This window comes from Mustela putorius, unplaced genomic scaffold, assembly GCF_011764305.1.
Source record: "Mustela putorius furo isolate JIRA1106 unplaced genomic scaffold, ASM1176430v1.1 tig00000129_pilon_pilon_pilon, whole genome shotgun sequence".
NCBI lineage: Eukaryota > Metazoa > Chordata > Mammalia > Carnivora > Mustelidae > Mustela > Mustela putorius.
In genome coordinates, this window is record NW_025421290.1 from 21,112,635 (window position 1) to 21,139,568 (window position 26,934).

General features: G+C 44.2%; 1 protein-coding gene across 3 annotated transcripts in view; it reads left to right on the forward strand.

The window, feature by feature from the left end:
* RAD51B (RAD51 paralog B) overlaps positions 1-26,934 on the forward strand; it is a 682,991-nt gene that overhangs the window by 392,096 nt on the left and 263,961 nt on the right. For all 3 annotated transcript variants that reach the window (XM_045070887.1, XM_004738999.3, XM_004739000.3), the window contains one exon: positions 22,472-22,568. In XM_045070887.1, the coding sequence (XP_044926822.1) occupies positions 22,472-22,568 (97 nt within the window). The remainder of the gene's footprint in view (positions 1-22,471; positions 22,569-26,934) is intronic.

The window sequence follows — 26,934 nt, forward strand, 5'->3', positions numbered from 1 at the left end:
TTTGTAGCTTCCCCAGAGGGAAACGAAACTGATGGTGGTTTGGAAGAGATTGAATTTGCTGAAGTGGATTCAGTCAAGTGGCTGTTTATGGATGACCTTTGTCTTCTTGGGGGAAGTAGCTGGTGGAGTGTCTGATCACATCCCATTACAGTTCGAATCATAAACCGTGGGCTTTGTGAGTCCGTCCACGTTTGACATTGTTGAACCCGGAATCCAAAGACCTGGGTTGGAGCTTTACCTCTGAATACCCACATTTATGTGAAGATAGCTCTAACTACCACTACAGAGAATTTCCCCCTTCTCTCCCAGCTTCCCTCCGAGACTCTCAAGTCCTCAAAGGCACACTGCATCTGTAATTTACACGATATTCGCTTTGTCATCTTTTTCTGTTCCTACACTGCATTTGGTAGAGATGTAATAAGTACTTGCTGACGGACGCAGTGGGACCACATCCTGCCTTGGGTGAACTGGAATCCTATTTGAAAGTGTTTCCAGCTAGAAATACTTTTCTTCTGTGCCATCGCCACTGTTAAGATTCAGCTGGTGCATTGGGATCACATACCTTCTTCCTCTGGGTCGCTGGTCACCCAGAAAACAGGGCTGTGAACACACTCCCCGGCTTCAGCCCAAGCCCTTACTGGGTCGTTCCTACTGTGCTTTCTGGGGCCTTGTGTTTCCCTGTTTACCCTGCTCCCAACTCTTAGCAGCCTGAAGCAGTAGAACCTCATTGGACATTCCCTCTTTCCCTCCTTCTCCCTTTCTTTCTTTTTCCCTCTCTTCCTTTCTCTTTCTCTCTCTGCCCCTTTCTCTCTGTCTCTTGCTCCCTTTCTCTCTCTCCCCTTCCCTCTGTTTTTTACTCCCCTTCTTTCTTCATCCCTTTCTTTGGCCAAGAGGGATTGAACCCTCATGAATATTTTTTTTTAATTTTATTTTTTATAAACATATATTTTTATCCCCAGGGGTACAGGTCTGTGAATCGCCAGGTTTGCACACTTCACAGCACTCACCAAACCCTCATGAATATTTTATTTTTATTTTTTTTTTAAAGATTTTATTTATTTATTTGACAGAGAGAAATCACAAGTAGATGGAGAGGCAGGCAGAGAGAGAGACAGATAGAGAGTGAAACAGGCTCCCTGCCGAGCAGAGAGCCCGATGCGGGACTCCATCCCAGGACCCTGAGATCATGATCTGAGCCGAAGGCAGCGGCTTAACCCACTGAGCCACACAGGTGCCCCCCCTCATGAATATTTTAAGTGGGTTTCACTGAACAAAAAATCTGTACCTTCACAAGGGGGATTAAATATTGGAGTTTTAATTCCTCAGAATAAGCAGATTTTGAAACAAACCAGATCACATCAGTCTCCTGTTTGAAACCTGCCAGGGGCCTCTCACTATGCATGGAACCAAACCTGAAGCCTCTGTCCAGGGTGTTCCAGTCACTGCCTCACTTAGCCTGGCCCACCTCCCTGATTCCTCTCCTCACTCACTTGCTTCCGGCCAGGTTGGTCTTCTTTGGGTCCTTAGAGCACGGCAAATCTTGTTTCTGCCTCAGAACCTTGATGTTTGACTCTTCTACCTCAGTCTGTGCCCTGAAGTCCATGGCACCCCAGATCTGGGGCTCAGATCTCAGCCCAGACATCCTTTCTCAGACAGGACTTCCCTGACTGTCCTGTCAGTAGCCCACACATTGTTTTTTATTTCTTCATGTTACTTACCATATCTGAAATTGACTGGCCCATCTCTTGGTCCCCTTATATACCGCTGGACTCTGGCTAGTGTGTACACTCACTTCTTAAGGCACCCAGTTGTTACTAGTCCTGTTCTTTGTTATTCTAGAACTTAGAACAGTGCCTGTCACCCAGTGTCTGCTCAATAAACATATAACTTGTAGAACAGGTGAGGGAGGGAATCCTTCCTTATTTACCTCTCTCGGCTTTTTCTTCTCCCTCTTTCTCTTTTTGTTTCTCTCTTGTTTATTGTGCAGAACCTGCATCAGGGAAAGCAGAGGGATCTGATGCTGGACCACAGGCCTTGCCCCAGAGCCCTGGGCATCCCTGTTCACTTGATCTGAAGCTTCTGGGCTTGCACAATTGGAAACAACTATTATAGAACCACTCTGCTGCTGTTGGTCAATAACTAAATCCAAACCACAAAGAAATTTCAAATAATCCTTAATACTTTGCTAACATTCACTCTGATAACACCTTTCAACCTTAATTTCCATTACTGAACTTCTTCTTTAGTTCCTTTATTTGTGAGATGCCCTGTGACCTAGCCCAATACGAGAGAGGCCCTGTAAGATATATAGATTGCTGGGTCTTCTGATGGGGCCAGAGAAATGTGCCTGGGAAGAGAAAGAGGAAGATGGCTCACCCAGGGACCATTTATAGAGGAGGCCAAGTACCAAAGCTGAGTGCCTAGCTTTAGCTCTTTTTTATCAGAAAGTCTGGACTAGAAGGATGAGTTCTCAGGATTTTCCTAAGAGAGGAATTCCATTTTTATTTGGATTTTGAGAGATTATCTCTGTAACTTCACACAGTCACATGCTGAACTCCTGGATGACCCCTGCAGTGTGACGACTCTTGCAGGGGGATGGCCTGGGCCCTGTGTACTCATGGAGAGTGCAGCATAGCTCGCCTTGTTGGTTTTTCTAGAGACAGCACATTTGGGTTACAGGGCTTCAGCCAGTCTCTGTCACGCAGAGCCATTTTATGGGAATAGTTGTATAATGTTAACATCTGTAGACCAAGAGCTGGACTGCCGGAAAAGACCTTGTACCTTGGGAGCTAATTCTTGATGAGTAAAATATGTCGCACTTTTCCCATCCTTGCCTGGGCACAGTTGCTCAACCCTAACAGTTCCCATCTGTAATGGTGGGTGAGCCATGTGCATATTTTCTTATCACCTTGCAGTATGCAGTTTGGGCAAGCAAAGGCCCTTAGTTTTTTAACTTTTCTGCTTCCTTGGTATTTCCACATGGGATAGGATATTAAGAGGTTAAAGGATTTCTCTTTAAAGATTTCTCAGGAGGGGATAAAGACTGACTGATAGCCACGTGCCTGCTGCCCTCAGCTTCAAGTCTGTATTCATACTTCTCCGTTCCTGAAGCCCCTCTTGCCCATTCTGTTTAAAATTGCAACCTGTTCTCACACATTATACCAAATCTTTTTACTCTTAATTTGTTTCCCCTGGAAATAGTCACTTCTTGACCCCTAGCTTAACACTTCTTATGTTGATTGTTTGCCTCCCACTGGTAGAATACAGACTCCACAGGCAAGGATTTCTTGCTCTTTTGTTCACATGGTACGCCTAAGTGCCTAGAACAGTGCCTGGTGCATAGTTAAGCCCTTGGTAAATATGCCCGAAATGAATGAGCTAATGTCCCAGAGAAAGGAGAGCTGATACCATGTACTGATAAAGAGCCTGGGCTCTGGAGTCGCAGGATCCTCGACTTGAATCCCAGCTTTGCCCCTTAGCAGCTGTGTGTCTTGATTAAATTTCTCTGAGCCTCAGTTTTCTCATTTGTAAAATAAGGAGTATAGCACTGGCCTTGAAGGTGTGTTGTAAAGATCAAAAGAGATAGTATAGCATGGTGGCTAAGAAGACTTTGCATTCCAGTAAATCTGGGATCTGGGCTTTAGCTTCAAGTTCCAGCTCTCCCATGACCTTTTGCGATGTTTATGAACTCTGTGAACTCACTTTCTTTACCTGTAAAATGGATATAATACTATGGCCTGATGAATAGGACAGTGGTCAGGATTAAAGAGATCCACGAGCAGGGTTTACCAGACTGACCAGCTCACAGGAAAGGATCCATCACCCTGAGTTCTTGTGAGAACAGTGATGATGGTATTGGAAGTCAGCCTCATTGCTCATAGAGAGTAAACTGCTCAGTAAATGGTAGGGTTTTTTTTTTTTTTTTTTTTACTTTTTATTTTTTTATTAACATATATTATTAGCCCCAGAGGTACAGGTCTGTGAATCGCCAGGTTTACACACTTCACAGCACTCACCATAGCACATACCCTCCCCAATGTCCATAACCCAACCACCCTCTCCCTAAACCCCCCACCCCGGCAACCCTCAGTTTGTTTTGTGAGATTAAGAGTCTTTAATGGTTTGTCTTCCTCCCGATCCCATCTTGTTTCATTTATTCCAATAAATGGTAGGTTTGAGAAAAGAATAATACTAGGACTCTGGGAGCCTCCTAAATTAATGACACTGTTTTCCTCCAATTCTGTCTTCTCCAGGGGAAGTAAAGCAAATAGCTGCTATGTCTGTGAGTTTTTTGTTTCAGATTGAAAATGGAATGGTGAGCAATTTTTATGAGCCATACTCCTTTCTTTGTTCTTTAATGAGACAGTTCCATTATGATCTCGGGTTATTTTTGAACTTTGGAGGACTGAGTCGCCACAGGGACTCTGCCCCACCAGATGAGCACTGGGAGAACTATAGAACTTGGGTTTTGGCTAGCTTGTTCAAAGGCAATGACACAGGTTTGGGGAGATGGTAATACATCGGGGGTTTGATTGGCTTCCACTTCCTTCTGTAAGAAGAGAGATGCCTCTTTTAAGCTCTGCTCATGCGCTGTGTGAGTCTTGGCAAGACACTTCACCTCAACCAGACCCCCCCGTCACTGTACAGCCCAGGGGTGGATCTGTGGTCTGTCTTGCTATGTGAAAGTAGACAACTTCACTGTACCTTCTCCATAGACAGATAGACGACAGACAGAAATAAAAAATGGGATGGTCCTACACCATTCCATAGGGTTTTGTGAGGATTGAATGAGCTGTTACATGTAAAGAGTACTCTAAAAGTACTCAATAATATTCATTATTATGTCCTTTACTAAAAAATTGAAGTAATCTAGTACTGTATCTTAAGTTTAGGAACACTTTCTATATTTTAAAAGTCCGGGAACTGCAGCTTCTGCCCATAGTGTCCTGTGGGATCCTGAAAGCATGTGGTGAAGGGTGTCTTTGCTTGAGAAGAGCCACAGATGTCCACAGTGTCTTCCGAGAAGCGATCTGGATGTAGTTGCCTCTCAGTTACTCAGTGTAATGTAGGGAAATGATAGGCACCAACAGAGTCATTATGGGGGAGCTCAGGGCAATGTGGGGAAGACCCTGAGGTCAGGGCAGCCCTCAGAGAGGAAGCTGCTGGCCCAATCAGGAAGGTCTCACAAGAGGCGTTTTACCTGGTGATCGGGCCTCGGCCCAAATTTTGACCTAGAGCTTATCACACTCAGGTGGACCTGGTCCTGTTTATGGTCCCAAAGCGCTCAGGCCAGAATGAGGTATAAAAGCAGAATGCCAGATTGTTAATTTTACAGTGAAAAAGACAGCTGTTCTGTGCACTGGACAGGCTGTTCTAACAGCGCATTTCCCCTTCAAAGCAAGTTAAATATGAAATCAAGTTATTGGGAAGTTACTGTAAGTTTAAGTATGGAGTTGACAATAAGGGAGCTCCGTGATTCAGATGTTTCTGGTGGGTGGCTGGTATCCTGCTGCATCTGTCTCCGCAGCCCAGATCTACCTGCCATGTGATCCATATGCTCACCTGCATCCCACAGGGCCCCTGGCAGCCCTAGCTGGGGTTCAAGTCTGCAGCGCCATCATTTGCCTCTCTGGCTATCCTCTCTGTTAATTTTTTGGCTGACTAACTTCCTCCTCACATACTTCTTGTGCATTTTCTTCAATTTAAATTTTTGTTCTCGTCAAAGTAAGACATAGATATTATTTTAGAAATCTAATAATCATAATACTTAAACTGAAAACAGCATTTCCCGGCCCTAAGTCTGCTTCTCCCCTTTGTTTCTTACTCTCTGGGAGGAGCAACTTCAAACCGTTGAATTGTTGATTTTGCTAGTTACCTCCCTATTTCTAAATGATATGCTTGATTTGCTATTTCTTGATGTTTCTGTTGAAGAGGTTTCTGTGAAAGATGACCACTGAGTCACCATTCTCCCCCATCAGTTTCACTCTTCCCTTCTTCCCAATGTGGTCTCCTCTTAACATTTATTTAAAACCGCATTTAGTACTTAAGTTATTGTGCCAGTGGAAGAACTCACAGAGAGCTACTAAAGATGCTATGATTGTGTTTCCCTCCCTCCTTCCCTCCCTACCTCTCCCTCCTTTTCTCCCTTCCTTGTATTTTTAAATTTCTCTTCAGAACATATTTCTCCACCTGCTCTCCATTTTTAAATTTAAAAGGGCATTTGAAACCACATCTAGCAGAAGTAACAAGTCATGGATATCATCCAACACCTAGCCTACATTCAAATTACCCTGATTGTCTCAAAGATGTCCTTTTATACTTGGTTAATTAGAATAAGGACCTAAATAAGGCCTACAAATTGTATTTGGTTGTTATATTCCCTTTCTTTTATTCTGTAGTAGCACACCCCCACCCCTCTTTCATTTGACATAGATTTGTTGGAGAAGTTGGATGTAGAATATCTCACATTCTTGATTTGGTGGGTGGTTTCCTCAGTGTAATTTATTTTATTTTATTTTTTAAAGATTTTATTTATTTATTTGACAGAGATCACAAGTAGACAAAGAGGCAGGCAGAGAGAGGAAGGGAAGCAGGCTCCCCGCTGAGCAGAGAGCCCAATGCGGGGTTCGATCCCAGAACCCTGGGATCATGACCTGAGCCAAAGGCAAAGGCTTTAACCCACTGAGCCACCCAGGTACCTCCCTCGGTGTCATTTAACTTGTTCTTCTATATCCTATTGGATTAGGATTTAGATTTTTTTAAGCAAAAATATTCTATAGGTGGTGCTGTTTACTGCCTATTTTATCAGGCCATAAGACAATAATGTCTTATCATGCCACCTTTAATACTGATTAAATTGATCAGTGGGTTCAGATGATGGCAGCTGGTCATTCCATTGCCAAGTTCCCTATTGGCTTATCACCTAATCTATTGATGATCATTACCTAGATCCTTTGTGTTATGGGTCACGTATTCTGTCCTTTCATTGTGTCATTCACAGTAAGTACTGTGAACCTAGTTTGACTCCAAGTCCTACCAAATAGCTGGTTGAATTTACCTGGAAGTAATATGCTCCTATATTGTGTTGATTAATGTTTTTATTTGAACGTCTAGTTGAGGTTTGCTATTGGCTTAGAAAACATAAACAGAAAACTGGAAAGCTTTCTTGTCAGTCATGTTGAAAAGTAACTAGCAGGAAAAAAACAGTGCTTTAGTTTCTAATGTCTTCTTTCTCCACGGCAGGAAAGCTCGCAGTCTGCTGGAATCTCTTCTGCCTGTGAGGGGATTGGGGGAAGCTACTAGAACAGACACAGGACACATAGTTGTGTGAGGACTTTTTGGTTGCTGTTGTATTTTAGTTCCCTAGTTGCTAAGAGGTCTTTCATAAAGATTTTTCCTAAGCCCTGTTTGCATATGATTAGGGCTTTTCCTTTCCTCTGTAATGGGGACTGGTACCCTTGATGTGTTTTAGCAGAATTTAGCTTCTACATACTATTTGAGACACACACACATGCACACAACACTTGAGATTTTCTCAATTGCCATATTATTAGTATTGTTATTTTACTGTGAGAACCTGCCCTGTAGAAGCCAACTTCAGTGGCAGGATGAAACAATGAAGGCACCTTGCATCTCCTTCCTGCAAGGTTGGTCTCTCTAGTGTTTCTTGGCCAAGGGGGCCTTTTCCCATGCTTTTCAAAGACCTCTTTGGATTAAAAGGAATTCCTAGAATAGCTGCCTGGTCTATTCTGACACAGACTGATTACCTTTTTAGTGCCTGCCTGTATTCTAGAGTTTAAGGTCCTCCTCTAAAATACTCTGTAGTTCAAATTCTTATAATATTAGGGCCTCTTCTGCCATTTATAAGAACCTTCCACATAACTCTCAATGACAAAATCGCACCCTTCTTTCAAGGCCTAGATCAAATGACACCTTCCCTGACTCCCCCAGTGAGAAGCCATCTTTTCCCATCTTCTAGACCCCAGTGGCTCTCTCTTTTCACCTTCCAGATGACAAGGATTATTTGTTCCCTTTCATTATAGTTTGTAGAGTAATACTCATACTACTCCTCCCTTTGCCAGAAAAACAGCAGTCGTATCTTCGCTTTGTTTTGACCTAGTTAGTATTTAACAACTATTTTATCTGCATTTCAGATTGTGATAAATAAAGAGACTTGGGTAGTTTTATTTTGTTAGATAGTCAGCTGATTCCTGAGTTATGCTTCCGTACAGTCAGATGTGGAGCGAAATATTCTATCTCAGAAGGGGGAGGAAAGAATGTGTAGAGGAATTAACATGGAATTTGGAGTCAGAAGATTAGATTCAGCACCCACCTCAATCACTTCAGAGTCACTGCATTAGAGTAATTGGTACATCATTGGGCGCCCTCCCTGGTAGCAGAAAGAGATGTAGCAAAAGTCACTTAAGACTTAAGATTTAGCTCATTAGAAAGAGAGAAGAGGAGAAGAGACTGTGTGGATTTATGAGTAGTAGTGGTTGGTACAGGAATGGAGTCTTGGGCTTTCAAAGCACTGCAAGGTGGTGCTGGCTGGGGAAGGACATCTGGGAGGAGTTCCACTCTAGCTGTGTGGCACAGGATGAGCATACAAAGCCCATGGGGATCACAGCAGAAAGAAGATGGTGGGGTTGGGGAAGGAAGCCGTGAAATACACTTTACTCTTTAACTCCTTGCAATCTTGCCCCAGAGCTACCTAGTCCCAGATACAGCTTTCTTTCACTTCTTGCTTCTGCTGTTCTCTCGTAGGAACTCCTTTGCTGAATTCATGAATCAGGCCACTTCTAATAAACCATAACCAGCACTTAACTGAGCCTCACATTAGTAACAGAGGACCACCTTCCAAGAGAGCATAAAGGCTGCAGCACTATGGATAGACACCTCTGAAGGGAGAGGAAATAAAACCAAGATCCCTTTGCATTGGGCATCACAACTTCATACGCAGCTCCTTGTTTCAAAAAGACACTGAGACCAGCTTTCTCATGAGAGTTACTCCTTTACCATCAATCTGCCTCTCTCTGGGAGGCACTCTCCCCTTCAGGGGCAAGGAGTGCGAAGAGCATAGGAGTCAGTGGACCTAGGTTTGGATCCATATATATGCTAAAACTTTAGTCTACTCACTTTTCCTCTCTGATGTGGAAAGAGATGTAATACTGACCTTACCACTAGATGATAAGGAGATTCTGTATTTGTGTATGTGTGTGTATAGAGCCCCTTTATCTTTTCTAAAGCAACATAAAGAATTCTTCCCTATTACCGTTGTTTCAAAAGGTACATCTTGTCGTGGGCAAGAATCAGAACCACATTGTGGTCTAATGGCTCGTCTGCTTACTAGCGTGAGCAGTTCCCTCCACTTCTTGGCACCTTGTTTTCTTCTCTTGTGAAATGGTCAAGGATATCATTTGTCTACAAGGCAGAGGATCATAAGGGAAGAGAGGAAAAAATGAAACAAGATGGAACCAGAGAGGGAGACAATCCATAAGGGACTCTTAATCTCAGGAAACAAACTGAGGGTTGCTAGGAGGTGGGGGGGTACAGATGGATGATGGACGTTGGGGAGGGCATGTGCTATGGTGAGCTCTGTGTACTGTGTAAGAGTGATGGATCACAGATCTGTACCCCTGAAACAAATAAGGCATTATATGTTAATAAGAAAAAAAAGAGCGGGTGGGGAGGAAAGAGTATCAGTTGTCCAGAGAAGGAAGTTATTTGAAACAGAAAATGTGCAAGGTAGATATAGGACTGGTGAGTTTCCATTCTGCTCTTTCCAATTCTACCTACTTCATTTCTTGCAGCAGAATTGAAAATCTGCAGTAGATTTCTTAGTGCCGTGCTTGAGCGTGGTGATTCTGGCTGAAAGAAGTGATTCTGGAGTCACATAGATGTGGCTGCTTGCTGCAAGCTATGCCAGTTACAGAATACATTTATCCTCAAGGTGGAGGAGCAGTGTGACCTACCACGTATGGCTGCAGTGAGGGTTAAAGCAAGTTATGTTAATAAGCCACTGAGCATACTGTTTGGCACCCAATGGGCACTCAATGAGGGTTAGATTTTTTCCTCTAGACTATATATATGCTCTTCAGTTTTTGTCCTCATTAAATCACATTTATTATACATTCTGAATAAGGCATGGTACTAAAGAGGTGCTTTTTTTTTTTTTTTTTTTTTTTTTTTTTTTAGGTTTTTATTTATTTGAGAGAGCAAGCGCACAAGCAGTCATGGGGGCAGAGAGAGGGAGAAGTAGACTGCCTACTGAGCAGGGAGCGCGATGTGGGGCTCGATCCTAGAACCTCAGGATCATGACCTGAGCTGAAGGCAGCTGCCTAACCGACTGAGCCACCCAGGTGCCCCTTGGAGGTGCTTTAATAACGGGGTACTAAGGGACTGTCAGATTGACATGAAGCATGGAGGGGGCCAGTTATGTTTGCCTTGTATAAACTGCAGTGGTATTAGTGGTATCTCGTCTCCTTGCCCTGGTCCTGAGCCTGCTGAGTCACTGTTCCAGCCCCATGGCCCATGATCTCTGGCTGTGTCTATGGAACACAACAGAGACCACAAGAAACCAACACTGATAAATGGTAGATCGTTTTGAGGGATTTTTGTTTGCGTTCCTGTGCTTGCTCTCCTGGCGAGATGGGAAACCTTTAATAAGGCTTTTCCTAAATGATGCTGCATGTGAAATGTGGATTTCCCCCCCTCTGTTCTCCTAACAAATGACCATTTCATGAGGTTTCTTTTCATTTTTTTCCCCTTCTTCTTTCCTGCTTCTCAGTACATTCCACAAAGAGCTTATTCCTCTGCTGGTTACTGATTGATGGTTCTACTCTGTGTGCCCTTTAATTTTGCAATAAACCAACAAGGAGTTGAGACCACAAACTTAAAGAGAATTGACTTATTTATTTGACTGGATTCACTGGAGTAACAGGCAGATTTAGTCATTTCAGTGTGGTCCTGGGGAGGGCAGGAGGAGTCCATGAGCCTGAACACTGTGTTGTAAATAACCAGACAGAAAAGAGCTTCCTTGTCCTCCCATTCCAAAGCAGCTGGCTGTTCCTTTTCAGCCGTGATCCCTTTCTAGGCCTCGATCTGAGCAGGAAATCGTCCACAAGACTTGCCCACAGCCTCAGGATTCTGAAGTCACTGGGACGTCAGATATGTGGAAATGGGAAGCCACCATCCACAGCTCCCATGTTTCTTGTTTTCAAAGGGCTCTTCATGCCCCTTAAATCTTTGCCACCATGACCACAAACCTGCCTGGGTTACCAATGCTTCCAGGCCCGGCCTCTTGGCTGGATGATGTCAAGGACCAAGGACCAAGAACAAAGCTCTGATCCTACCAGGTCCATCCCAGCTGTATCTCCACAATAGACAGACCAGGGCTTCCATCACAAACACCGGCACTAATATACCTCATGAATCAATTACCAAACGTGAAGAATCGACTGATTTTTTTTTTTTTTTTTTTCTTATTTAGCACCACCAGTGTATGTTGTAACCAGTCAGAAAATGCATGCAAACATCATTTCAAGTCAGGAAACAAGAACAAACTTTTTGAATGGCTCACGTGGATCCTAACTAAACTGAAGACAGTCCCTTTAGGGTATTTATATTTAAGGAGGGCAGCTACCCAGGGCTATCCCCTGTGAGTTGAAGTGGAGCTGGAAAGATAAAGGCCCCCATGGGATTCGTCCGGGCTACGAGCTCCTTCTCCAGATCCCAGTGCCGTTTGTGGCCCTACCACATCTAACCAGCTAACTGCCCGTCCTCTTCTGCGCTCATACAGCAGCCTTTCTTCTGAAACTCTTGTCATCACATGTTAGCAGAAGTGAAAATATTAGCAAAGAGGTTAGTGGCCAAGACAGAAATAGAATCCAGGAGTCTGTGTCTTTTCTCTCACCATACCTGCTGGAGCATGGTTCCTCCCCGCGCTGAAGACTCAGTGTTTCCAGTGCGACCAAACAGCATTCTAACAGTCGATTAGTTTCTTCTTGCTCCTAAAAGTTGGTCTAAGTCTTCAACATCTTGTTCAGTTTTCCTTTACATGTGATTTTGCATTAAATCACATGACCCTTGGTCTGTCCGATCTCAGCAAATGCCATGCTCTGAGGAAACTAATCCACAAATATCCAGGAGGACGTGAGTGTTCATGTCAAGGAGCTTTTACATGGTAGAGCCAGCACACACTGGAGGTGTAGACAGACCTGGTTTGAACTAGGCTCTGCCATGCGCTAGCTGTCCGTCTCCGAAAATGGCTCAACTCCTCTGAGCCTCTGTTTTCTCATCTTCAAAACCAGGGGAGTGACCTTTGTCTCAATGAGGTGTGAGGATGAAATGAACTCATGTATGTAAAGCACCTGGTACAGGCTTGGATCCGCAGGAAGTAGACATTAGTCCTCTTCTCCCTTCTCACCTTTAGAATGGGGACAGGGAGGCAGAGACACATGGAAATTCAGAACATTTACACTGTGGGTAGAGAGGTAAGAATCACATCCATGACACAGAGAAAAAAAATCCTCGTACTAAATTCCTTCGGACCGGTTGGCGAGTGGGAGCATTAGGAACCGAGAGATGAGTCTGTTGCAGCTGGCATGGTGAGGAAAGACTTCTTGGAAGAGGTGGGATTTGAATTGGTCCTGAGAGATGGAAGCTGGAAGAAGAGTGAAGGATGACATTTCAGCTTTGGCATGGGACACTTGGCGTGGGGATGAGAGCCAGAGTGAGTGAACCAGGAGAAACCCAGAGAAGACTGAAAATGTCACAAGCTTCAGTGTTCCCACTGGAAAAAATGGAAGTGGGTAGAATAATAAGTAAAAAGCAGATAGTTGTTAGGCACCTGCTAGTTATTAGGCTCTGTCTTGAGGGCTTTCTGTGTCAACTCATTTATCCTCAAAACTGGTATAATCGTTCTCTCATTATACAGCTGAAGAAAATGAGGCACAGAGAGATTACATCATCTACCTGGAATTCTACAGCTGGGTGGTTGTAGAGCTGAGGCAGAAACCCAGGAGGTCTGACCCCAGAGCCCATCCTCCTAACACACAAGAGCCATTTCCCTCGTGAGGCAGTGAGGAGCAGCTAAGACCCCTCTGTGAGCATCCTCCGAAAAGTGTAAAGCACCATGCACACGCCAAGTGCGGTCGCTATTCCTGTTAATGACATGAGGTGAGAGGTGAAAAGGCAGGCAAACGGAAATGAGGGGGGAAACATGACAGGATAGTGCTCTCGTGCAGTTCTGGTTAGCAGCTCCTGTCCCTCACTGTCCCCTCCAGCAGCCATGGGGGCCCGACGCAACCTCATACTTTCTCTTGGGACAGAGCTCCCGGTGGCCATTCCCAAGCCACCAGTATAGATACTGGAGACTGAAAACCTACCTGACATCTGGCACTGGGGCTCGTGCCTTGAGTGTGATCTGCCCTTGGCTAGGACATGGTTTTATGAGCCTGTAGCACATGATGGGATTGGCTCGTTAGTGGCCACGATCATAGATCTCCACTCCAAGGACATTGCCATGGAAGGGCATTTCCCATCCTCACTTGCCATGTAAATATTTAGCCATTTTAATGTATTTGTTTTGGGCCTATTCCTCTTCTGTCTTTTTTATGTTGACTTTGTTTAATTATAGGTTATTATTGTTTGTGGATGTTGATGTCATTTATTTAAGTATGGACACAGACAGATAGCTTCAACTCCCAACTCCCCCACTTCTTTAAAAAACAAAAAACAAAAAACAAGCAATAATTTACACAGTATCCCTTCTTTGAGAATATCAAATACATAGTTTTTGTTCAAAGACTTCTCTGATTAGGCTGCTGTCTTGGAAATTTGTTCCTAGGCAGATGTTCTGACCTCCTTTTGAACAGGTTGTGAACGATCTTTGCTCTCATTTTATGCTACAGGTTGACTTTGGAGATAGAATTGAATGCACGCACCCAGTTTCTGAGTTCAGAGAGCCCTTGGAATGCCATTTGCCTGAGTGGCATACTGATACAGAAGTCAGATTAGTGCCGGCTTGTTCTTCTTTGGAGGTTTTTCAGAGGCCGGGTGAGATCAGAGGCCCCTCTGGGCTTCAGCTCCTCCCTGTGATAGGCCATTAGAACTTTGGCTGGGGCTGGAGAACAGCAAAGTCGGTGTTTATCAGGCTGGACTCCCCCAAGAGCCATACTTTCAGACCCCTGGGGAGCAAGTGACTCAACAGTACTCTTTTCTTGGTCTCAAATGAGTCTAAGGAGGGGAAATCAGTCAATAGTAGCTGCCTGCGAAGACGACGGACTGATCAAGAAGCTGTGTCTTTCTAACCCTCCTTGCAAATCAAAAGGAGGGGAATCCCCAGAACCCAGGCAAACACGTGAATAGAAAGCACCATCAATTAACAAAAACACCTAAAAAGGTCAGCAGAAACTCAGGGGGCTGTTGGAAATTCACCTCCCCTGCCTTTCTGTGGGGCTCAGTGGGCAGTAAGGGAGTGGGCGAGGACAACCAAACAAACCACCAAAGCGACTCCGCCGCAGGAAATGTACAGTGCGGTGAAGGCTGGTAGGAGGGTTCCTTCCACATCTGTGAGCCTCAGAGTCATCCAGCGCTTGGCCTTGTTCGCTTCCAAGCCCCAGCTGGCCACAGACCTCTCGGATCCCAAGCTAAGGGCAAAATGGCCCACGGTTGGGGAAGGCGCCGTTTGAAGCTGCTGTGCGCCCACTGTCGCAGTTCACCAATGCTGCGTGTTATTTCCTGCAACGAGCCCGAGATCACTGACAGGATGTCGCCCAGGTTGGGCTGCAGGTGGAAACAGCATACCGGGCTGCTGTTTGTGGCCTCACAACAACTGTCACCCCATTTGAGACCCGGAACCGGCATGTGTTAACCTCAGCCCCACTGGAGCCGGGGAGCAGCACAGTGAGAGTGGAACCAGAGCATTCACGCCCACACAGCAGCTGCCCCCCCACCCCGGGGTTTCCACTGCACCCCCTTGCATGTGCACCCCTGCAGAAGAGAAAGCCACCCTACCATGCTGCAGTTTTCTTATATCTTTATTTTGACCAAATGGCAGACGTGGTTTTACTTGCGTTCGCTGCCTCTGAACTCAGTGGTCTAGATAACGGCTGACATAGAAGCAGCAGTGTCATCAGTCTCTGTGCGACTGAGTGTGTGTTTGTGCGAAGCTGTGGAGACTCACTTCTCTTCCTCCATCTCTGTGGCCTCATCCTGAGCCTGTGTCTTCTATCAGGACTCTCCTACTCTAGGGACTGTCCTCCTAAGCAGTGTCTCTTGAGCATCGCCTGTGAATTTCCACAGTGAGACCTCCTAGAGAGATTTTTTCTCCCCGGATTCATAGTAAGAGATGTGAATTTTTATCAAGCTTTGAAAGTATTCTCACAATAAATACCAAATTATTTGAAGTTGTGGTCTTTGTTCTTTTCTTTTCCTTCTCTCTTCCTCTACTACTGCCAATTGGTTTTGTGTAAAATGGATTTCTCGAGGGTAGGGATGATGAGACTCAATGATGAGATGAAATTTTAAGTATAACACTCATCACGATGCAAATTGAAATGTGTAACATTTTTCATAGCAGCCTGCTACATTTATAGCCGTAATAGTCTCATTTTCTTTATGTCTTTAATGGAATCAACACTTTTTAGATTCAGAGAAGTTAGGAGCATTTTCCAGAATTGCACAGCAGACTAGTGACAGAGCCAGAAATACGAGGCAGGATGCCTGACTCCCACAACAGTGTTTTCTTCAGGCCAAATTGAAGTTTGGTCCTTTTACCACAAATATTTTGAAAGGAAAATCCCCCATGGCCTTTCAGATTTTCCCAGAAAACAATTGTCCTACAGACCTTCAAGCAGGCTGGAATACTAAAACCTTATCAGTTCTTTCTTTTAGAACCGACAGTTGATATTCTCTGGGCTGACACTAAAGAAGAATGATTATTTTTTCATAATGGAATGATTTATAATTTTCCAGACCTTGGCAAAATTAAGCCAGTGAATAGTAAAACCAGAACTGTGACGCTCAAACGCCAAAATATTTGGTCTGACTTTACTTCACAACAAATACTGGATATCTCTTTTCAAAGCTGGAAGTGTCAGGAAAGGGTTGGGATGGGGAGAGTCAGGGAAGAGGCATGTGTCTGTGAGTGTGGGCCTCTAGGCCTCTCTTGGGCACTCCCCCGTTCCTGTACTGCACCCGGAGCTGCCATCCCCACCCCTCGTGCGCTCCCCCACTTTCTTGGGGGAGGAGAGGGGCCCTCCTCCTTTCCCTGTCACTCCCAGCTCCTGTACAGCAGAATGGGTTGGGGCAGACACCGTCATGGTTGGGAATCAAGAGGAGAGTATGGTGAAAACCACTCCAGGGCCTTTCTCTCAAGCCTCGGTGATGAAAGGACTCAATGAACCTTAACAATTTCTCACAGGAAAATTCCGGCCTCTGTCTTCTTATAAGCAGGACATTCAGCAACCCTTAACAGAGCCAGGATTAAAACCCAGAATTTCTGACTTATCCAAACCAAGGCCTATGTTTAGATGGAAAGGCTCGATCGCCCACTTATCTGGCAATTAGGATCATTTTAGATACCAAGAATAACAGTTTAAAAAAGCATACCTTCGAAAGATAGACCATTTTTAGTACAAAAAGAAGGAAAAATGAACTATGACTTCAGAACCTATGAAAAGCAGAGCCTGTCATTTTGAGAGTGCTCCACTGGGCTTCGGGCAGGCAGTTTGAGCGGAGTCATCCCCCAGCCCTTCTCTCCATCGCGTGGGCGATGCCCTTTCTCTGCCTGTTTTCCTGAGTAACCAGGAGGGTCAGGACCACCGAGGCACCTAGTGCTACAGGCCCAATTAAAGCTATTTTAGAACTTGTCTGATTCTCTGTGTTAGATTGTAGCAGGTTTCTGACAGAGAGTGGGTGGGAGGAGGAAGTGGGTGTTTTTATGGGCATAGAAATGACCTGGAGGGGCCTCCCGATTCCTCTAGCCCAGCCTCCCCCCTAAACTCTTGTACAGAGACATGAGTTCCATGAAGAGCTTTAGATCCTAGGCCTTCTGTGGGCCTTGGAAATGACGTGCCACATGCATCCAGGGCCATTGAACACCGCCAAAATGATAGGCAAAGTTCGACTCAGACCACCTCAAACGCTTGGCTCTTTTGTAGAAGCTGCCCCTACTTACTGACTTGTATTATGGTTATTTTGTAGCATTGGGCTTGTCACAAGATCGGGCTTGTTACAATGCAGCACTTCGATAATCTTCTCTTGCCACAAGATCGGGTTTGTTACAATGCAGCACTTCGATGATCTTCTCATTTCTAGACATTAAAAATAATGAACAAAGAAATCTATAGATCAGATTCTCTAGACCGGGACATGCAGGCCTGAAGAAGTCACCCATCCTGAGGTCTGAGCTGGGAGCTCCTCTCTCCTCTCCTCTGCCCACTGCTGCCTTAGGAGAAAGGACGGGCAGGGAAGCCTGTGCATCTCTCGTCTTATCTGAGCTGCTGGCCTCAGGCAGGTAACTCCAGTTCACCTGGTGGAAAGTGAGCCTTGCAGATTTTGCCTCTCACTTGCCCCAACAGAAAGTTGAATGAGGGCATGTGCCATATATTTAGGTCCTTAAAAAAAAATACGACTTGTAAATATTGAGTTACAGATTTGCTGACCATGAATATTTCTTTTGCTGACCAAAGAGGGCCAGATACTCTATTCCAACCTATTCTGTCCCAGGCTTACCATGAAGTCCTTCTTCTCTGCCACCTTCCAAGAGTCCAATAAAAAGGAGCTTCTTCTGCCAAAGGCTGTGCCTTTAGATCTGACCGTTCTCCACCCTGATTTCTTCAGGGCTGTCCCACCTTCTCTTCTGTGCCTCATTTTCCAGTATTCCCATGGGCTGCTCCTGGAGGCCCCAGCAGAAATACTTCTAATACTTCACTGGAGGGTAGATTGGACCAGACATAAAGTGGCCCCGAAGGTAGAATATATTCTGGACCAGGAAGTGTGAGTAGGATATGGGGCGTGGGTACAGCATAGGTAGAGCCTGGTCATAGCATAGCCAAGGAAGGATGGGTCCACTGAAGGCAAGCGGTGTGCACTGGACACAGAGACTCATGGAGAGGCAGGCCAATTGTCCACTGGACTGTACCTCCCCAACTGCCTGAACCTTGGGGCTGATGGCTCTGATCAGTTTATTCTTCTCCTACCTTCTTATCTCCAGTTATTTGCTCTCTTAAGCTGTTTGTTTTTAATACTTAATGTAAATGAATCATATTTCTGTTTGTGTGTTAGTTAGGTTTTTTCATCCATAAGACCCTGTCTTCTGACCACAATGATACTCCTCCATACCCATCTGCCTTATTAGTTTACCTGATCCTTAACTATTTCCTGTCTCTCCACATTTTTTCTCTAAGTCCTGTTCACCGTGAAAGCAGGACTTACTGGGTTATTTATGAATATGTACCCTAAAGTTTCTTCTTTTTAAAAGAGCTTTATTGTACCCTTAAACTGAGCATAGACGTTGTACATAGAAGGACTGAGTAGGTGCACTTAGAGAAATCAGATAATGCCAGAGAAAACTTGGAACCCAGGGACATGGTCTTTAGAGACAGAAGTCTCACCCCAGTGTTGCCTTGGGAGAGGAGCACTATAAATGAGACTCAAGCCTCTGTGGCATGATGAGAGGGCCATTTACAAGCCAAGTGTACCCGAAGCTTCCTGCAACCCAGAGGGCAGTATGGAGAAGCCCTGGGAATGAGTGGTCTCTCTACATACAGAGTTGAGTGGAGACAATAGTTACTTTATCCTATTTACAAAGCCTCCTCTTCCCAGTAGGCAGATGGTATTCTCCTTCCTGAAGAATAAACTTGAAGCTAGACTTCAGATGTGATCATGACCATTAAAACAAACAAACAAACAAAAACCCAGCATATCTTCCCCTTAGCCCAAGAGTCCCATTCTGGCCTTTGATCTGTAGTTCATGAGGGTAGGGCTGGGAGGGTGGTGGTGTATTTTCAATAAGCCATACTTTCAGAGAAATGGCAAAAATAGTTGATGTAATTTCATTTAAATTGTCATGGCTTTTTGAACACATCACTGTTTGTTCTTTGTCAGCAGTGGGCTATATGACATAGAAAAGGGAATCAGGCGTGTTCTCTACCTAAAAAGGAAGGTATCAGACAGCAAAGGATAGCTAAAGACAGTGACAAGTAGTAACATTTTGGCATTTACCACTGGTCAGGCCCTAATGCTAGGGATCTTATAAGCATTATCTAGTGGCATGAAACCCTGTGAGTTCAGCATTACCATGCCAGAGAGGTATGGGACTTGCCCAATGTCATACAGCTAGAAAGTGCTGGAGCCCAAGATCTTAACTCCGGTCTGTCTGACTCCCAAGCCCTTACCCTAACTACTGTGCAGACTTCTCGCCCACAAATAGAGTGTCAAGCATCAGAAGCCCTGATCTATCCAGTGGAGTAAAGTGGCAAGGAAGCCCTTTTGAAGTGTCAGTCGGAACAAATTTTCAGAAACAGGTAGTGTTAAGACTCTGTTTATAACATGTAATAGTATTTTATAGGTTATTTTAAGGGTGTAGTTTTCCGGTCTCCAGGGGACAACCCATCTATACACTTCTGCCCAAGCTGGGGTTATTTGTCAGCGATGCTACTTGAAAATGTTTCCATTCTATCATTTTGCTGAACACGGATTTAGAAAACCACAACAATTTAGTACAATGGTGTGATTAGCAAAGCCCTGAGTTTGGTTCCTATGTGTCCTTCAGTGATTTGGCTTTTGGGTGCGTAATGCAAAAGGAAAGGATTATTAGCAAAACCACTTTTGCCCTTGGAAAGTGAAATGTCTTCTTCTCTACCTCGTCTTTCGTTGGATGTGGAAATAGGGCTGAGTACCTTCTGAGGGACATCTGGAGTTTGGTTTGAGTTTTGCCTTTATTAGTTCTGTATAATAAAACCATCTCAGGGCAGGTTTCCATGAAGGACCAGTGAAATATTAAAATCGAGGGGGAAAATGACCTGAATTAAGAGATGAGTAGGTGGCTCATCTCTTAACTTACAAGTTTCTAGAGAAGACATACAGAGCCCTTACTCTTTATTTCCCCCTGTGAATATTGTGACAGGCCTTGCATGGGAGGTATTTAGTACATTTTTTTTTTGTATTATTATTGCCATATCATTAAAGTTCATTCATTTTTACCAAGCCATCTTACAGAAGAATCCTCTAAAAAAGTAGAGCTTTCCTATTTTAATCTCTCAGAAGCTTCACATTTTTAAAAACTAGGACAAACGGGTACATTGTTTTGTAGTTGGGTAAATAAAGCATAAATAAATAAATAGTATTTCATAATAAATAAATAAATAGTATTTTCAGAGTAATACCAGTACCTTATGGACCTACCTTTAAATGATTGCTTTTTTTTACTGAGATCATTGAATAAAACTTAAGAAGGGTTGGGGCGCCTAGGTGGCTCAGTGGGTTAAAGCCTCTGCCTTCGGCTCAGGTCATGATCCCAGTGTCCTGGGATCGAACCCGCATTGGGCTGTCTGCTCAGCAGGGAGCCTGCTTCCCTTCCTCTCTCTGCCTTGCCTCTCTGCCTACTTGTGATCTCTGTCTGTCAAATAAATAAATAAAATCTTTTAAAAAAAGAAGGGCTAAGATTGGGAGGAGTGATCAGATCCTAAAGTGTATCCTAGTGTAGAAAATTGTGGTTTAGAGTTCTCCTGTTAGATCTAATTCTCTGAAGCACATGACATTTACTATATATTAAATAGATATTTAACTTATATAGCATCGTTTCTGAAGAAAACAACACCAATAACATGGCTCCCATTTATTGATTATATACTACGTGCTGGACATTATGTTAAATGCCTCACATTGTTTATCTCACTTAATTCTTGTAACAGTTCTGTAAGATGGGTAGATTTTACCTGTGAACAAATAAAGCTACTTAACTCAAACGTTGAAGTGACTTTCCCAGCGTGCGTGGTGTCAGAGTCAAGATTTGAGCCCAGTTTAATACAACTCCAAAGCCCACACCCTATATTATAAAGAGAGAAATGAACATAATTTGTATTCATACTCCTACAAATGCTCATTTGTTCTTGGAAGAGCAGGCTGTTATTCCACTCTGTAAAGCCATTGTAATGCAGGCACCTCGTGTGTGATTCTTACCAGTCCAGAGGAAAAGCAGGGAAGCAGAAGGATGCAGAGGAGATGAGTGTGTACTTGGCAGAACGCTGCAGGGTCTGACTGTCGCTTCAGAGCAGCTGGACACTCATAAGCCTTGGTCACACACACGGACCTTGCAAAGGTTGTCTTTGCTAATAGAATACTTCATTTCTTTGCCTGACCTTGCCATCATGCTCCCCTCTCAGCCCCCAATTAAGCTGCCATTGGTAGAGGATTTATAACGTGTCCCTGGTTTGTTCAAGAGACAATGACAGAGGTGTGGCTGAAAAGCTGGACAATGAAGAAGAGAGATCGTTTCCATTTCTCTTCAAATTCGGGGGCAGCAAAACCATAGCTGACCCCTGGGACAGAACAAGATGGTCCAACTAGATGCTTATTCCAGATACCAAGTGCCTAGTACTGTTTTCAGAAGGGACGTTTCCTCCGAGTGACCAAGATGCCCACAGTTTTTCTGCATGATGGGAAGCCCCATCAAACTTTGGGAAACAATTGTGGTGTTAGTCGGTATAATGTTCCAGGAGAGAATCTGTATTTTATTCTTCCTTTAGGCTTCTAAACAATATAGTAAATTTTATACGAAGATTTTTAAAGGAAAGAATAGTTTCTTGACTGAATCAGATATCACAGTGTGGCAGTGAATCATAGGAATTTTCGGTGTTATGAACCATATTTTGAATAGGTAGGATTATATTAATTTGTGTTTTAAATGCATAATGAGATTGGAATGTTTTTGTTGGAGTTCAACAAATCTTTAAGAAGAGCGTTGTTCCTTTACAGATGAATCTTATTACACTTTCACCAATTTGGAAATAGAACTCTGACTTGGAGTTAATATGGAAGAAGCCACAGGCATCCCAGTTTCAGATTATTTCTGGTTTTATTTAGCACTAGCAATATCTTAGGCTGTGGACATAATCCTAATAATTGAAGCTTGATCAAATACGTTCAGATGCATCTTAATTCTCTGGTTAGCCTTCCATTATTTAGCTAACACCTCTCAGACCCAATTTACTCAGCACTTAGAAGGAACCAATTAGTGGTTTAAGTTCCAAAAGAAGCCTGTTTCCTCTTTTCTGTGTTTTGAATGACCTGTAGGTTTTGCCAGATATTTTGCCCCGCAGATGAAATTGATGAAAGTCAGAACTGGGGTTTTCCTACCTGTGCTTATCAGTCCTCCCTGAACCACAGTCTGTTCTTTCGAGAGCTCTAATAATTAATTTGGTCTCTTTCTTCTCCCTTCCCCCACCTTCTCCCTGTCTGTTCACAGGTTATCTTGACGAATCAAATTACTACACATCTAAGCGGAGCTCTAGCTTCTCAGGCAGACCTGGTGTCTCCAGCTGATGATTTGTCCCTGTCTGAAGGTAAGGGATCTGTCCTAGAGGGGCAGAAACTTGACACTGACGTATAGCCCCACCGCCTCTCCTCTCTGCCTTTCTGCCCCCTGTGCCACTGGGAGACTGGGCTGAGGGGCCCTCGCCAGTGAACCCAGCCGGAGCCTGGTGATTCAGGCTTAGCCAACTTCTCCGGCATCTGATTCCCTGCATTTGGAGAGGCTCATGCCTTGTCTCTATAGGCCAGCTTCCTTTTTCATCGGAGTGCGTCACCCTCACAGACATCCGTAACCTCCACCTTGAAGACTGTCACACCTCCATACGTTGACTTTGGGTCCTTAGTGTAAGGACAACTGCTAAGTGACTTGATTTTTGAGAGATGCTCACAGGTTGCTTTACTGGTGTTCGCATAGGAGTTCAGCCTTTTGTCTGGGCTGAGTGCTTTTAGACTGGCTAAAAATGTACACCATTGTCATGTGCTGGAGATGTGACGTTCCTGACCAGTGTTACAGAAGGGTTAAGGGAAACTCTCTACGTTGGTAAATCAGCAAAATTTTCTCCACCCTCCCATGCTAGCAAAGGTCAGGCTGGCTATGGTTTACAGAGCTAGGGGAATTACACCACTGAGCCAGTGGGTGGTTTCTAGCTTTATTGAAAGTTCTTATGTGACATTTCTAAGTTCTGCTGGCTGTGGGTTGGATACACGTGTATAGCTGTGACAGAACCCTCTGCACTTCCATTTTCTGAGAAGCGTCCATGAGGGAGCAGATGGCATTTTGTAGGCTTGTAAGGCTCCTGACCGCCGAGGTGGTCTTCCGTGGATTGGCTGCAGTCTGTGGACTCAAAAATTGGAAGGGCCACAGCCCTGCTTCTTGGGGGGTGTTTTTCAGAGTGAGAAACTACTTATTTATAAAAACTGTAAAATGCTCTGTGTCCCCTATTTCCACATTTAGTGTTATATGATCCCTCCCTATCATCACCTGGACTAAAAACCCAAATCATTTACTCTTCCTCCCTCCCTGAATTCCTCTCCTCTAGTCTTCTTGGTTCTTCTTTCCAAATGTATTCTTCCTCTGCCCCCTCTTCTTTATAATTTAAAAAAAAAAAAAGTCTATGGATAATATAAATTTTTTAAAAATAGGCTCCGTGCCCAGTGTAGGGCTTGAACTCATGACTCTGAGATCAAGAGTGGCCTGCTCCACCAACAGAGCCAGCCAGGTACCTCTTCTTTGTGATTTGTATTGTGATCAGCTGACTTATTCAACTCACAGTTGGATTATTTCTATGACTTCCAAAATGGCCCTCCCAACTCCAGCCTCTACCATCTCCATTCTGCCACTACAAATGAAACTCTCCTAATCTGGCTTAGTTGTACATGTCACTTTCCTACCCAGAAGTCTGGAAACTGTATCTGCCCATTTTCTGAGAATGGGCTAGACTCAATTTTAAAATAATCAGGAATTTGTGGTTTGTCAGCCTGAAATCAGCCAGGGTAGAAGTATTTACACCATGGGAATCTGCACGTGCTAAAAATCAGGATTTTTGTGTTTTCGCTTTCTTTTCTTTTGTGTGGATTAGTTTCCCAAACACCACTAGATGTGGTGCTTCCTCACTCTCACAGTCTGCCCTGTCCTTCCCATTCCCCTTGGTTCTTGCCAGTGCCTTCCAGGAAGCTCCCACATCAAGCACGCTGACTTTGTGCCTGCCCCTCCCCATTCCTGCCCCTAGCCACTGCAGGGACAGCTTGTCCTATCTAGAATAGCATTTCCCTTTTTTACTTCTACCGCTTCCTCTCTTCCCAAATCCTCCGACTCAGTCAAAGTTTATTTAAAGACCACCTCTTCCCACAAAACCTCCTTGTTTGTTCCAGTCTGCACTGGTCTGGCTCCCTCTTCCTCCTCTGTGGTCCTTCTACCTGCTCTGCTTTATAGAGAAAAGGTTCAGGAAAATTAATTTAGCTTTTCATGGTTTCCTGACTAGATTGGCAGATTTTTTAAGCGCATGGGCTATCTTGGATTCTTTTTGTATCCTGAGTGACTAGCTAAGCTCTAGGCACGTAATAGGCAGTAAATAAATGCTAAATGGGTACCATGTAAATAGGAACCATGAGATTCACATAAAGCACCTCATTAAAAATTGTTGTAATTAGGGCGCCTGGGTGGCTCAGTGGGTTAAGCCACTGCCTTCAGCTCGGGTCATGATCTCAGGGTCCTGGGATCGAGTCCCGCATCGGGCTCTCTGCTCAGCAGGGAGCCTGCTTCTTCCTCCTCTCTCTCTCTCTGCCTGCCTCTCTGCCTACTTGTGATGTCTCTCTGTCAAATAAATAAATAAAACCTTTAAAAAAAATTGTTGTAATTATTTCACACACACATTTATTCAGGTTTGAGGAGGAATAAAATATCTTGTTTCCTTATTTAAAAACCAAAAAGTAGCAGCATTTTGCTTTGTCTTGGCTTCCTGGTTTATCTCAAGCAAAGAAAGGGAACAGGACAGATACAGAGGTAATTGGGGGCTCTGTGTGACCGCTTCCAGAAAATGGTAAAGGTGTTCTCATAACAAGGGGAGACTTACCAGCTCATCTTTAGACAACTTTTTAAAATTATGAAATCCTAGGGAGAATGGAAACAATTGATTTTTCTAGATCTTTTCTTTGCATAGCTGAGCAGGTAAAGAGGCTATAGAAATATTTTTCCTGAAGTCTATAATGAAGTTCCTTACCAGTGAACTAAAATGGACAATTTTCTTAAAGCATTTATACCTATCCAAATACATTGCAATGGTTGTTAATACCACTGTGGTTAATAGGTATCAGTTACTTTGTTGTTTCCGGGATCCATTGTACCAACTTTGCTTTTGTGTTATTAGCCCTGTGACCTTTGGGCCTCAAGATGGAAATACAAAATTGCCGAAGTCTTTTCTAGCTCTCCCATCTGAAGATCAGGAGCATTCACTTGTTGACGGGGTCTTAAAATTCTGACTTATGGAGTGGGCAGAATGGCCTTGTATTTCCTAGACTACGCCTGATAGAAAGGGTCTACAGGAATCTTAGCACTGATACTTCAGCATCCCTAGAAGAGCCTCCTCCCCCCACATTACCATCTCCTTACTCTGCAAACCATTCTGGTCTCGTCGGTCTGTCTCTCGCGCTCTCTGCTGTCTCCCGCATGGACGTGTACACAAGAAGACGAATGCGCAAACCAGTGAGAGTGAGAAACACGGGAGAGGTGAGCTCCAGGTCCACCCTGTCGTGTAATAGAGTTCAGCCGTAGAGCAGAGGGCATGGCTTCAACAGTGCTCCCTTGAAAACAGTTGTGGGGTGAGAACAAGCAGCCAAGAGCAGCCAACAATAAAATGATCTGAGTTGACCTAAGGGAAATACCCAGCAGGGGCCAATTCAGGGAGATGAAGTCCCTTCTGCTCTGATGCAGAGCCGGGAATATAAGTGACCTGGCCCAGCGGAGAGATCTCTTCCACCCCAGCAGATCTTGTACTATTAATATCTGCCAGCTGCAGGCCCAGAGCATCCCCCTGCTGAGATCAAAAGAGCCCCTATCTTAGCTGGAACAAGGTCATCTTCACAGAGCTGTAAAAGCCGAGCCCTGGCTGGCTGCAGGAACCTCTATGGGGGAGGAGAAGTCAGGAGATGGGGAGGTGCTCTCTCACGCTCCTTTAATCTCGGCTGACCAGCTGTTGCCCTCCCAGTGTCTGTAAAGTTGAGAGTTCTTTGTTTTTGTGTTGCTAGTTTTTTGGGTCCCCCCCCACTCCCTTATTAAGCTTACAGTTGGGTTGTTGCTTGGATGATGTAGACCATGTTCACTGCTTGGGTCCATGGTATGATTCCCTTCATTGGAGTTTCATTCCTCTGTTGGGTTATCCAACTCCCAGGTAGGAGAGCCAAAGAAGAGAAGAGTGGACCCCAGAGGCCAAGGACTTTCTCCACATCATTCCTGCCCTGTAGTTTTGTGCCCAGAGAAAGAATGAGGGCAAATTGAATTTTTTCTATTTAACTGAAATAACTTCCCTTAGGTGCAGTGTGCTTGTGAGTTTTCAGCCTGCCTCTCACAAACATTATTTCATTCAGTGGGGGAGAATGGAACCTTCAAGACTTATGCAAACTGACCAAAATTCACTGCCCTGTGAACCTAAGGGCAGAAATCCAGATTTCTGGTTTTAGAATCTACATTGTTCTTGACCAGGCACTGTGAATCAAAGTATTTTCTTCTTTAGTTTTTTGTTTTGTTGACAACTAGATTATTACAAAGTTGAGTGACTGATTATTGACTAGGTTACTGTGACTGTTCTGTGGCCAAGGACATGTTTCTTAGATGCCCTTGCCAATTCTTCCTGGTAGTCATCAAAAATACTAAGGATGACTGGATCTCTCTCCTAGGGAGTA